At 38.9% G+C, this 14,895-nt stretch overlaps 1 protein-coding gene across 1 annotated transcript in view; it reads left to right on the forward strand.

Moving 5' to 3' along the window:
* The window catches only part of epas1b (endothelial PAS domain protein 1b), a 55,386-nt gene that overhangs the window by 17,706 nt on the left and 22,785 nt on the right, over positions 1-14,895 (forward strand). The window contains exons 2-3 of the mRNA XM_042009557.1: positions 9,463-9,653; positions 13,391-13,539. Of these exons, the coding sequence (XP_041865491.1) occupies positions 9,463-9,653; positions 13,391-13,539 (340 nt within the window). The remainder of the gene's footprint in view (positions 1-9,462; positions 9,654-13,390; positions 13,540-14,895) is intronic.

A 14,895-nucleotide genomic window follows, 5' to 3' on the forward strand; every position in this document is an offset into this window, starting at 1 on the left:
ATTCATTCATAAACACCTTACATACCTACAGTACATTAATCAGCATTATGAAATGTTTTATACTTCAGTAGAATATTTGTTGACAGTAATTGGCAGAAAAAAAACATAAAAAATCGTATAAACAGTTATTAAGATCAGGTCAAAATAAACAACTTTTCACCAAAATGTATAAATGTGATTCCACACTGGAAGAAAGATGTTTAATATTAAAGAAGTTGGAAATATTTCCTTCTGCATCCCACGTGTGATGGTTATATCATGCAGTTTTATTAATTTTGCACAACATAAATTGGATCTGGATCAATGCCACAAATTTAATAGGTTCTTTATTAGCTCCACTCTGAGGGGAAAAAACCCACATCTGACTTGAGTGCAAAGGGAAAGTTTTTTTTGACTCTGCAGTTGTCGTGGATATTTATCAGCATTGATGGGAACATAACACCTGGGTGACGCCGCTAATTCTCAATGAGGCTGCTGCACTCTGGGCTGCGAGGGTGGGCACAGCTTTTATTTTAACAAAGATTTAAATGAAAAAAGACACTGGATCACTCTTTTAACAGCTAGGCCTGTCACGATAACAAATTTAGCTGTACGATAAATTTTCTCAGAAATTATCGGGATAAACGATAATATTGCGCAAAGCGCCAATGTGTCATTTTGAGACCATTCTCAACTAATATAATGACATATGCCATAATAATGCAAGTACACATTTTCAAAGATCAATAAACTAAATAAATAAAAGCGCCTTTTCACATACGCCGGGACGCCGGCCCAAAAGTAATGCGGCCCACTGGGAATCCTCCCAAACCTCTCGATTAGCCGGCATTGCTCTTAATGTGTATTTTGTCAAATACGCTAGTATATAGGCTGATTCTATTCGCGTAATGTGCCTGCGGATTACAGGGGTTATTACGGTAGACCAGGAAGTGGGGGCTTTGTACTGACGTCGTAAGCTAGAATGTGTGTGTTCTGCTTACATGTGGGGAGCAGCGAAATGATAAAAGAGGAGGTGCTTGCATCTATTATTTCTCCATTCGACTTATTTACATATTTCAGCATGAGAATCGGAGGTTTAGCGCGAGAGCGTGAGAAGCCACTTAAATGCGCAAGTCTCACGGCCATTGCGTGTTGGCAGCCCTGCAAAACAAATGCGGCTTACCGGCTCGTGCTGCAACATGCTGCTGTCAAGTATGACACCAGAGAGATCACTCCGCAAGAAACCAGAGCGTTTAGTCGAAATACTCCATAGTGAAACCTATTGTCATACACAGTCTATGGTAAAGGGGGGACTAATAAAAATTATTGCGGCCGGCAAACTTATCGTGCTCTTATTTTCTTATCGTTCAATTAATTGACTTATTGCTTATCGCGACAGGCCTATTAACAGCCATGCCTCATGTTCTGACACAAACAGCAGCAGGTTGTACACAAAAGAGATTGATTGATTTCATTTATTGTTATTTTATTTTTTTAATGTCTGTAAGACGGTCTGTCTTTCCTGACATCTGTAGTTCAGTCAGTAATAATAAATAGTAAAAACTGACTTTATTACCTCAAAGTTGTGATTATTGGACCTTGTTGTCCAGCACAGGCTTGAGGTCACCAGTCCTGTTTCTCAGTGTAGCGCAGAAACTTCTGAGAAACTTCAGAGCTTTTTAGAGGTGAAACAGCACACATAGATGTAGACATCCTTCAGTTTGAGGGATACTTGAGCCTGATCCATGTTACTCCATATGTCACTGCCTCTTGTTTTGTGGAAATTAAGCACTCAATTTATTTACTGGTCCTCTTGCCAACCAAATGGCCCCCAGTGCTCCAGCTGAAGGTACAGATGACCACTAGTCGACCCTCAAAAGAAAAGGATCACCTTATCTCTCTCTTAAACAAAGGTTAGGGCCAAGGAGAAGAATTGGGATTAAACTGTATGAAATAAATGTTAAACTCGGTGTATAGTGAGTGATGAGTGATTCTGGAGACAGCCCATGTCTCTAGACTTTCAGCCAGCCACCCTCCATGTACCAAGAAAAGAGTTTTGTGTGCAAACAATGGCCAGAATAAACATTACTTCGCTTTATATGAAGCTCATTAACAAGTTCGCATTCATGGCATTCTGTCTGACTGGAGCAATAACTGGTTGACCTGAGATAGTACAGTACATTATTTTCCACATGGTGAGATTACATGAACTCGGTGGCCTCTGCAGCCAGACTGTTGTGTCTTGTTCGATGTGTTCGCATCAAGCGGTGGCTACAAAGGTTGATGCTCAGGCGATGCTTTTTTTATACATCACCTTTCTGTCAGACATCACAAACTGCATCAGAATGAGACAAAAATGCAGAATAAAGCCAAACAAAGGCAAGTCTGGACAGGCACTGGAGATGGATGGACTCTTTTTTTTTTTCTTTTCACCAGGCTCTTTTGCTCTGTTTGTTATCAAAAGCCATTAATGACACAGTAGTAATGGTAATGATAGTTTTATACAGCACTTTTCTTAACACTGTGTTGATTTTTCACAGCAGCAGACAATAAAAATCAAATAAAACATGAAGCAAAAACAAAATAACTATGAATTAGAATGAAATTCAATTTAGTGCTTCAACTAAATTAATAAATAAATTTCAGGAAAATTAAGTAAAACTGGGGGAGATTGATAAAAGTGACCAGTGATGATTGAAAAAAAAGAAGAAGAAAAAATAAACTCAGTTTATCCCACTGATTTACTGGAACTGGAGTAAAAAAGTAAAACTTCAAGATGAGGGATCATGTGTCAGAACTGTTAAATCTTCATTTCATAGTTCATTTCGGCACGAATGGAGTCATAAATTTCCAAAAGACCTTTGACCAGGTTTTCGGCACAAATAAGAAGTTGGTCCTAATGACTTGCCTGGTTAAGTAAATTAAATAAATTAATTAAATCTTCTCAATTGGCATTAAAGTTTGGACCCACATTGGATGAAACTTGCGGACGTTTCTGCTTGAAAACCAGGTTTTCTGCTACCTGCCTTATGCCCTGCCGGCTTTCTGCCTTAAACTTAATGACTTCCAGATTTTTGAACATTCAGGACCTGATCGTGGATTTGGTTTGTTCTGATCTGATTACATTTGCACATTAATTGTGGATTTTGATGTAAAAGCTGAGTTTTTCTGGAGGCCTTTTCTTCATTTGTTGAGCTTTTGGCATCACTGGAGGCTCCATCCAGCAACACGAACTTAATTTAGGAATTTGGTGTCAGAAAAGATGAATGAGAAGATGTAAAAGCAGAAGAAAGAAAAGAGAGGAAATGTAAATGTTCAGACTTTAGCTAAGTGCACTTTGTACTCACCTTTGACCTCTTGTGTGTGTGTGTGTAAGTGTGTGAAGGGTCAGCCAGTACGTCAGAAGGCTGGGTGCCCTGGTGAAGCGCTGAGACTCCCATTGTTTCATATCCTGAAATAGTCGACTGGGACCTGCAGCAACAATGGCCCCAGACTATCAAAGCGGAGAACCCCTCATGCACCCACACACACACACACACACACACACACGCGTGTCCAGGGGCTAGTTGAAATTGGCTCTTCCAGTTGACTTAGTAGAGTGGACGTTGTCTGCTCTGCTGTCTGCTGGCTCATCAGAACCGGGGGTTTGTCAGTCAGGGTTAATGAGTTTAAACGTCCCAGAGACGAGCAGGAAGATGCACTGATGGGACCCACACTCCATGAGATAAGATAATGCTCCTGTACTTTGCCTTTCCTGTTAATTGTAAGCTATCTTCTTCATCTCAATGCATGTTTGTGTGTTGAATTGTCTTGTTTTTTTGTGTTTCTGTGGGTCTTCGATCATGCACGAAGGTAAAACTGATTTAAATTTTATGTTAAATGGGTGAGTTTGGTTTGTTTTATCGGAGATTTGAAGGATTTCTTCATGAAAAGAAGCACAGCAACATTTCTCTTGCTTATGACTTTATTTTAGGTTGAAATATTTGAGAAAATCTGCAGAATTAAAAATGTTTAAATATCTTTTTCCTTTTTTTCCACTGTTATTGTTAAAAGTTCTGCAGCTGTCCAATAACAAAATGTACCCTAACCATCACATGGTAACACACATGGTAACGGACTCCGCCCATTTTAAAACTGCTCAAGGAACACAGCCAAGAGTTCAAGACAATGACTCAGCCTGCAAAATCCCCAGATCCTTATCCAAGAGAACATCCACCTCAAAGCCACAAAGGTGATGGAAAAGTCCCAGTCAGAGGTCCGATGTCCCACCTCTGCTGGGTCGGACTCGGTGGGTTAAATGTTGCATCTCATCAGGGACGGTGCAGAACGGCATGCATTAGAAGGATGTAAATATCTGATTTTTGTTCGTTTCGGTAAAAAATTCATTAAAAATTTTCATATTTTACATTTCTCATATTTATCTAATTAAAGTCTATTTTTATTGAACTTGATTAATTAAATTCAGTTTTTTAATTTTATTTTTATTTGTATAGAATTTTGACATGTTGGATATAAGTTCCACTGGATTAAATTAATTTAGATGGGCAGTTTTTTTTCTTTCTGCAAAAAATTACAGTTAAGATATCAAAATATACAGCTTTTCCCAAAATCCTTTCACTATATACAAGAATTAATTGTAATTTAAAGAATATTGTTTTAAAATACAGAGTTATGTCTAGATATGATCTCAGCTGATGACATTCAAACATTATTATTTGTTTTTTTTCAAGAAAATATTTTTAAATATTTTATTTTTTTAATTTCCTGTGTTGAGTATAATTCAGTGAAGAGAAAAAGACAAATAACTAAAATCTGATATTATGACAGCTTTTACTGTTTCTTTAAACAATATCTAACATTTTTGATAATTATTCGTCTGATCTCTGCAGATCAGCGCTGTGCAGCATAACTGTGGCAAACTGTAGAAATGGCATGAAAACCTGTTAAGCTGTGGAAGGTAAGCGTGTTTGCAGCACCTGCTGGTATAAATACGGAGTATATTGATGTTTGTAAAGCTGAAGAGTCTTGCGTGTGACCAGGTTTAATAAAGTCATGCCTCTGGAGTTCAGCAGGGCTGTTATGTTCTGAGCCTGCAGACAGATCCGAGGTTAGAAAGCTCTTTGTTCTGATGGTTTTAACCTGTCAGTTTGTGTTTAAACGGAACAAATTTGTTTTCTGAAAGTTGTCTGTAAACTGGTTGTTCCACTTTAATGGTCCTGTCGAGTCTTAGGCCAGAAGTCACCGTGCATCTGTCATGTGTGCTAACGTGCTTTTAGCAGTAAAAAGCATCTTCAAAGCTTTTGAGGAAAAGTTGAAAATTTTTCTGCTGCTGCTTCTAACATGAAAAATCTGCAAAATTCTTGTTTGAAAATGCAAATGGTTTGTCTCAGTCAGTGGGCATCTTTGTTCAGTTGTGACGTTGTGGTCCACAGTGCAGATACCTTACGTTTGCATTGTTTTTGGCTGTTTCAGTCATTCAAATCATGAAACTGATTGAGATTACTCCAGGGTTCCGAATGAAGGCTTAGAAAAAGAGAGCTAGAGTCAAGGATTTAATAAAATGTGAAGAAAAGTGGCCTGTGAACCTTCGGTTGGGATCAAAAGGAGATAAAAGAATAGGTTTATGAATGACTTTACTTTAGTTGCTCAGGATTCTTTACTGTTTCTGTGTTGTGGCTAAATTAAAGCTCATGGGGACATAAAAGATGTAGCAGCTTTCCTGTTTTACTCGTCAAGGTTGTGGCTGCTGAGTAAGAAGCCAACATGTGAGTTAGGCTCATTTTAACTTTGAACTAATGCCCTAGCAATCTTTCTGATGAAGACGACATAGATGGGACTTTTACAACAAATCTAGGCCTTGATGGAGTGAAACAGCCGGTCATGGTTTGTTTACACCAAACACAAATTGCAACAACTCTCTGAAAACACAGATGTGTATTTCCAGGAGCAGAAACCATCCAGGGTTTGTCATGATTGATCTTAAATCAAACTGCTCTCACCCATCCACACATAAAGAAGAGTTTCATCTGTTTGTAGAAACTTTTTTTATCCTCCAAAACCTAAACTTTGAACGTCTCACATCTTCCCTGCACATCAGCCATTTTTTTCCTAACATGGATTTATGTGAACCTGGATGTTTTTCTACCAAAGAAATGAGCTACAACTAACCTCATGGTAAATAAATGTAAAGTGCACATGTAAATAATGTGAAGTTCTACCCAGGATGACTAGATGCTGGTTGACGCTCGTGTCTGTGACTCTTAACACCAAAACCCTTCAGCCTTCTTATGTGGACTTTGTTGCTCTTTACAATGGCTAAAAATGCAAAAAATGGAAAGTGATTTTCCCTCCATTCTTCCTCTCAAAGCCAAAAACATGCATGTCAGACTGACTAAAGATTCAAAACTAACCGACTGAGGTGTTGGTGTGCATGGCCCCTTGCAAAAAATGAAACGGGTATAAAAAAATGAATATGTACAGTATGTTTGTGATTGGCTGATATGGATCTTTCAGCCAGCTGGTCTATCAATCAGGCTTTAGATGAGCCGAGCTGGACACATCACAGCATGATAGAACGATCCACCGAAAACTCTACCGTAACTTTGCCGTACCGGTTTCAGCTCAGTCTACCCGTCCCGGTACATTCACACGCTGCCTTCAGGCTGCAGGTCGCTCGGGTCTGTCCTGCTTCCACACAGATCGCTGCTTGTCTGAAACGCAGAGGCCTTGTAAACCAAGCAGGACCACGCTGGGTGACGTTATGTTTACGATGGCATTATTAGTGATGAGCCTGCATTCTCAGCCAGCAGTAAGCTTGCATGGGCTCCTCACCATGCTGCTTTGTTAGAAACCTGCTGTATGAACCACATGAAAGGTTTGAAAGTCATGTAATACAAGCATAACCATATGACAGAGCACAGATGGAGCCAAACTCTACATGTAAAGTCCCGATATGGATGCTTGTGTTGCTCTCTTGGATAAGTGGCTACGTTTTTTTCTAACTGTTCTAAGTTTTTGCATCCAGATTTCAGAGCACAGAGCCAGACCCATAGTTCTGCTCACTAACATGATCTGACCCAGTGGTTGTTTGAGTGGTGTCGTGCTGAAAAGAGACATTACCTTGTCATTGTTGGAATACTTATTTTTATCTTGTTACCAAAGCCCAGTTTTCCCTTTTTTAAACAACTCTATTTTTATTATTCTTTAAGACAAATTTTCTTTTATTAAAACTCATTTCCCCTGAAATGGAGCATCTGCTTGGCACCCTCATGGTCAGAGTCCAAACACGTAGCGTCCTCCTGTTACTAAAGTTCAGATTTTACACAACAGTTGTTTCTCAACTCAAATCATTCAGATTCTAATGAACAAACACAACAGATGCAGCAGCTGCATCATAATCATCTCTGCGCTAAGGTTGCAAAACTGGGACAAAAAAAGTTTAAATGAGCCTTTTTTTAATCATAACACAAACCATTTTATCTGTAAAAATTCTATTATTTTTACTGAGTTAAAAAGTTCAGTTTATTTATTTTTGCTGGGAACTTCCGTGTTACGGTAGTAAAGATGAGCTGCAGATTATTTAACATTAATATTCTAAAGGAGGGTCAACCATGCAGTGTGGGTTTTAAATGTAAAAAACAATATTATGCAAAGTCAAGGGAGGCTGCATGTTCATGGTTTTATTAATCAGCAGTGAATCATTACAGAGATGCTTCTAAGAGAATCTGTGTGTTAGGGTTGGATTAACTCAGTGATGGCAACAGCTTACCGTCATGAAAAAAACGTTCTTTGTCTTACTAATTTCTTTTCATCTATTTATGGCTGGTCTTCCCATCATACCTTAACAATTACTTGTGAATTACACCTGCCCGGCTGCAGCAGCTTCAAACTGAACCGACTTCCTCCTCCTCCTTTGATGGGGAGATCCCCTGATAGGCCTGCAGAGAGACTGCCTGTAAAAATGGATGTGAAAGTGCATGAATAGCTGCTGTCGCGCTGACCCAAAACTCTGAGCTGAATCCAAACACAGAAATAGTAGAAAAAATAGGGTATGTACCTCACCTTTAGTGGAGTAATGTGAAAAGTCCTGCAGTTAAATTACACCACTAATGAAAATATTTTAGAAAGGATTAAATGAATGATAAAAAAAATACTTATCATTTAGTCTGATTCTCAGAACAGTGTAACAGAAGCATAAAACTTTTTCTGTTTTATAGTTTTTTTATTTTTGTTTTATTTTCTCTACTTTTTATGAACCATTTTCGCTCTTATCTTTGCTCTTATTTTTGTCTCTTGTATGTATGTATTTGCACCTGGTTGCTTTGTTTTAAGCACCTAGTTACTTTTGTCTGAAAAGTGCTATATAAATAAAGTTTGAAAGTTTGATACTGAAGTTTGGAATACTTTTGTACGTTGGCACCCCTTAATGACAGCTGATTCAGCATTCGTCTTGCATCCTGTCTCTTTTCTGAACTCTCTAAAACCAGTAAAAGTCCAGTGATGACTCTTGTCCCGTTCTCTCTTTGTTTTCCTTTCTTTCTTGGATAATGTTCTGTTGCGTGTCGGCGCGCGTTCACATTGACCAGCGTGATGATATCTAGTTGCTGGCTTGTGGCATGATGAAGTAAAACTGTGTGGCTTCTCATCTTTGGGGATTATGCTGGGTAACAGCAGGACCAGGAATGTACATAATAGATGTCACTGTGCCATCAAAACGATTCAGAAGTGTCTTGAAGGTAAAAAATGATTTTGTGCTACTTTAAAGCCTAAAAACATAAAAAAAGTATTGAACTTATGCAAAGAAAAGTGGATGAATTCTGATTCTGTTTGAGTATCTGTCGGCATGTTTACCAGCAAAAATTGGATTTATTCAACAAGTTTGCATCTAGTTACAGGAATGAAAATGATCCGTTTGGATTGAGAAGTTGCTGTTTATTCAGTTTTATTTTGGCTATGTTTTTTATTTTATTTTTTTTTATTTTAAATTGTTTTCTTTTCTCTTTTATTGTATATGAATGCATTTCATATGCAAAAAATATAGCACCCACAGCTATATAAGGGAACCTGAACCTGATTTCTGTACCCTAGGAGGAAATGTGTGTCATTGTGACAGAAACAGCACCAGTGTGACGGTGAGGTTCCCCCTGTTACCATGTTGTTGCACCGTTATGTTTTAACTAAGTGAGCCTGTGTTGTACTTGTTTGATCACATGGGGTTTCACGAGGGCCGGTTTTCTTACGCTGCAGTTTGCCTGCAGCAGAGTCAAATAAAGAACTGGACTGACCCCGAACAGTAAACACATTCACACATAATTATTGCAAGTCTAATCGTCAACAAAGAGCTTCTCTCTTAATGAACCATGTGGGTCGATCTCCTCTAATTGATTCCCAGGGAACCCCCCCTAAAAGAATGAAACTTTGAAGTCAGTAAACATCTACAAAGCATCAGCTGAGGTTGTGACCGTTTCTGTGTTTGCGTTGCAGGAACAGCTCGGACCGGCGTAAGGAGAAGTCCCGGGATGCGGCGCGCTGCAGGCGAAGCAAAGAGACGGAGGTCTTCTACGAGCTGGCTCACCAGTTGCCTTTACCCCACAGCGTCAGCGCTCACCTGGACAAAGCCTCCATCATGAGGCTGACCATCAGTTTCCTGCGCACACGCAAGCTGCTCAACACAAGTATGAGCTCTGCAACACACACACACATACGGTGGATGGAAATATGCTGCAGAATGGAAAAAATGCAAATAGTTGCCCCCCCCCTCAGCAGGTTCCCTGACACGTTGCTGCAGATCAGAGCACAGGCTTTTGTGTGTGTTGGTGTGTGTGTCTTATTGTCCAGTAAAGTGGGAAGGTATGAGTAGGCCACCTCTCCTTCTTCCTTTTGTCTTTGTTAAAATTAGAAGCTGAGGAAGCCCAACAAAGCAGCAGACCCATTGTTCCTCCTCCTGCTCCTGTTTCTCGAAGTGAGATCAGAGAGCAGCAAAAATGAGAACGGCTGTGACGGCAGCGTTCGATGCTGCAGGTTACTAAAAAATATTTAAATTTCCTCAACAGAGCCACAAAGGGTTTGTTTACTGAGTTACCAGAGGAGGCTGGGAAGAGAGGCTTTGGTGCTCAGCAGCTTAATGCAATAAAATGTTCTCGTTGTTCACCAGCAGTAAAATCTTCCAGCTGACCACCGAGCGTCGAAAGTGACGTAAACCACTTTAAATAAAGGTCTAAGAACAGTTGGTAAATACAAACCCCATAACCCCACATTTATTTACCGGTTAGGCACAAAAAAACAAGCTTCTTCATTTAATTTAGAAGTTATAAAGAAATTATACTGGAAACTCAAAGCTGAAAAAAGTTGGTGTAGAAAAATAAAATCAAATCGAAATGTCTAATTAAATTTTTATGTACTTTATTTATTTGAAAAATCATTTTTTTGGTCTGTATTTATTCTCTTCATACACACATGAACTGTTGTGTGTTTATTTATTCCTGTGCGTACCATTTGTGGAAGCAGCGCTGAACAATAACTGGCATCTCAACAGTCTGATTCAATAACAAAATGTCAATGAAACAGGAAAGCCCTTTGATTAATACAAGAGCTTAATATTATCTATAAATCTCTACAATACGTAGAGCCAATTTATTCTGCCATTATTCTGTTCTTATGTAACTATTTCTATTTTAATGAACTGCTTTGCATTGTGTGCAGAGGAAACAGTCATGACTCCAGGCAGTGCTTCCTTAAACAACACTTCCTTCTGCTTTGCATCATTTTTGATTTGTTCACCATCATTAATCATGAAATTAATCCATCTCTTTTAGTTCCTGCAGCAGCTGAAATGCGATTGCACTTAATCCCAGATGGGTTATATACCTTAAAAGTGGTAGAAGTTATAAAAGCAAAGCAAAACGTGGATATTTTCAACTCAAAATACATAAACTATACTTAATCTTTATGTTTCATTAGTATATTTTGACTCAACCCATTAATCAAGTTCATTTGTAAAGTTAGAAGGTTAGTTCACAAAGGAAAGCAAAGAAAAACATGTCTGCAGTTTTACTTTTATTTCCCAAGACTGAGATTTCTGCCGGTGAAGCGTCTGCTGGCACCCAGACTTTAGGGAGGCGAGTGGAACTTTTTGAGGGGCTAACCTGCAGATGTAAGTAGGGGAGAGGTGAATAGGAGGAAAAAACAAGACAGAGACAGAGAGTGAATGAGGAAGAGGAGGGGTAAAAGGTAATGAGGGTAGGAAAGGGGGAGGAGAGAACAGGGAGATCCGTGAGATGCAGCAGCAGATAGCGTTATCAGACCGGTCTGATTGCTCCGCGATGGAGGGAGAGATTGGAGAGGAAGCACAGAGCTCTGCCCATCGTTCGGCTGGTGCTGGCATTATACCCGCTAGCCATAACACCCGACCGCTGTGGCGCCAAACGAGCTGGCATGCGCACTCACACACTCCAACACACTTCAACACACACCAACACGCTGCACAAGCAGTGGGGAGCACACATGCAAACTGCTGTAGAAAACACCTCCATTATGTAACGTAAACTTGCTGGGACTTTAAGAACTATGGTGATCTGATTAGAAGCTGCATCACAGATCATTTAGTTCCCATAGACTCCGACGTTGGTTTAAAAATGTTTCATGAAGGAAATATATAGTTTTCTTTTCTGCACCTCTAAATGGGAAATTAATTCCTCCTTTTGATACCTGACTTATAAAAATAGTTTAAAGATGCATCATGTCTTTACTATTAACTTCAGCGTATGTGCTTGTGTTTGTAGGGCAACAGAAGCAAAATGAATAACTATCAAGTTTGTCTTTTTAATACTAAAGATAAAAAATAAAATCAGAATAAATGATTAAAACAAAATATTTAAAAAATAAAGAAATAATAGAGAATTATAAAAAATGTCAATAGTAATAATGATTATAACGATTTAAAATAAGCTATTTTATTGCTATAATTTATATTTTATATTTTTTTGTTATAAAATAATTCAAAGGTAATCAAATAATGTGTTAACCTTAGATTTCCTAAATTTCTAAGGGAAGTATTTATAATAAAAATGCATTTATTTTATTTATTAAACTTCTGAATTAATAAAATAAAAAAAAAAGGTAAAGTTGTGTATTAGAATTATTTTCTTTTATCAAATGTAAAATTTAAAACACAGTCTAGGAGTTGGGTGTTTGTTTCAGCTAATAATTTATTTCCCCAAATCTTTCCATAATTTATTTAGTTTTTTTTTTTTTTTTTTTTAAAGCTATTTTCAGTATTGTTTTGAAATTAACTACAAGTTGTAGCTGAACTATCTTTCAAGCTCCTCACTATGCTGGAAGGGTTTTTAAAATTCTCTTTAACTCACGTAAACATTGTTTTCTAACAGAGTTTTTTTTTTTATAAATTCCAAAAATGTAAAACATGACATATGAGCTTGGATCCCAGAAGTCCAGATCGGAAAGTAGATGACGTTTTCAAGGCTTCCTGAAGGTTTTTGTTGGGAGTTACACACCCTAAAGTGTGTCCTTTCATGTTTAATATGAAAGCAGGCGACCGGAAGAGTTTTAATTACTGCAAAAGAAAAAAAGAAAACCCACTGTGACGTTCAAATGCTGCCTTCTGAGAGAGGCTCACTGTTCTGTCCACAACAGCAGAACAAATGTCAAGAACGAGGGGAAATTATCTGTACTGCAGCTGCCCATCGGACTCTGTTCTACACCTCATTATTTTCAATCCAGGGCGGTTACACAACCAAAAAAACAACAAAGAGAAGAAAAGTGCAACTCAGTCCAAATGACTGGTAATCACAGCTAAGTATGTAGGCCAAAGGTGCCACTGGTCTTTGGACTGGGCCCCCAGAGTCTTCCCTGGTCGGAACCCATGAGAAAGCTCTCGGGTTCCAGAGGGAGCTAACCCTGACTGGGCTCGGCTCCAGACTCGATCCCCAGGCCTTGCAGGGAGCCTTGAGAACGGCGCTCTCTTATCTCAGGGAAGCATGGCAGAGGAACTGTAAGCTTCCCACCCTCCACCCCCATCAACTACTGAGCTTTGTTCAGTGTGAAGCCACTGTCCACACACACACACACACACACACACTCCCTTCTGAGCTGTTTGGCTATCAGCGTGTGTTTTTTTCTAACAATTATCTCCCAAGACTGGAGTCTCTGTGTGTAAATGTTTAGATACTCGACGGAGTATATTTGAATGCAATTGCATAATATGTGTGAATCGCTCTACAAGCGGGCGGCTGTTCTGAATGCCTACGCCGTTGGCTTGTCGTTTGTTAGGGTCAAGGATCAGGTGTAGCCTGGGATGCAGGAGGAAGCTGCGCTCGCTTGTTCTTCACACAGAATCACAGCGATATTCAGATCCGAGTGAGAGAAAGCAGCTTAATGTTCTCTCTCCTTCCAGGCTGCAGCAGCAGTGGCGACAGCACCGAGAACGGACACATGGACAATATGTACCTAAAGTCTCTGGAGGGCTTCATCACCGTGGTAACGTCAGACGGCGACATGATCTTCCTGTCAGAGAACATCAACAAATTCATGGGGCTCACGCAGGTACACAGCCACTTACAGAGCTGGAATAGAACATTAGACACATGCACACACTTTATGAGCCTCTAAATGGGAATGTGTCGCCAGGGGTTGGTTTTCAGAGCTGCAGAATATATATCACACAGACGAGGAATGCAGTTTGCAGAAAAGAACACACTCACCTTGCAGCTATCATTAAAACGAGATGGTATTCATGAGAAATGCACATCACACTTTCAGGTTTTTAAAAGTTTAAATTGAGGAAAATCTTTCAGGTTTTACTGGAAAACATGCTAGTCCACCTTTAAAGGCTTTTTGCCTTTAAATTAAATCTTTTCATAATGAAAATAATTTTTTAATAAATATGCACACACAGGAACACCTGTCTTTTTGGGTGGGGAATTATTATTGGTGTAAAAATAGAAACCCCAGCAGTGGTTGATTTAGTGACTCTAAATGAAGCTGTTTTTAACTTATGAGCGTAAAATGAGTGAAGCGGTTTGTCTCATCGAACGATGACGGAGCTGATTTCTGCACAGTCACAAGTACTGCATATAGAACTGCAGACATGTAGTTATGGACGTGTAGAACAGACCGACATCTGCCGGCTTATACGCTGTTATCAGTCTGCAAAAAAGAAGCTATGCTCTAAAAACATGCTTTTCATCATGATTAGTATCCTGACGGTGGTAATGTAGTAGGTAAATACAGAGATGTGGACGCTCAGATGTTCCTGTGTTTGCTAGAAGCAGAACTGTGCACCTTACAGTGATGTGAGGCATTAGAAAAAAAGTGAGAAACAAACATGGACTAGTTCATTTTGGGATTAAAATGTGAACCATGATAATGAACTTGTTCTATTAAATTTATATTATATTATATTATATTATATTATATTATATTATCTGTGTAGTTTGAAGAAGTGATGCAGAAATAAGTTTGTGGTTCAGAGGCAGAAATGGACAGAATGGGTGTTTTACACGGACGCTTTGAAAGTTGCAGCCACAAGGAAATGTGGGACAGAATTATCTCCTTTTTTTCATAAAGGATGATCCGGTGCATCCTGTGCTAAAGGAAGGATAATAAAGGAATCACTGCAGCTCCTTTCCTTAGTATTTGGCAGTTGGGGCAGCTCTTATCGAGGCTGCTGCTCAGATACTTCTGGATAATTTCACTCAGTCAGGAAGGTTCCTGCTGGACCGGGCCTTTCATCCATGTGAACTGATCTTTAAACCAGTTCTTGTGAAATGTGACCCTGCACAACACTGTAGATAAATGAATTTGTTGGTGTAAAACACAAGATAAAAAACATAAAGATATTTCAGTTGAATTGAAAATAAAACAAACTAGAAATTTATTTAGTAATTTTTTATTTCCTTA

This window comes from Melanotaenia boesemani, chromosome 16, assembly GCF_017639745.1.
Source record: "Melanotaenia boesemani isolate fMelBoe1 chromosome 16, fMelBoe1.pri, whole genome shotgun sequence".
Lineage (NCBI taxonomy): Eukaryota > Metazoa > Chordata > Actinopteri > Atheriniformes > Melanotaeniidae > Melanotaenia > Melanotaenia boesemani.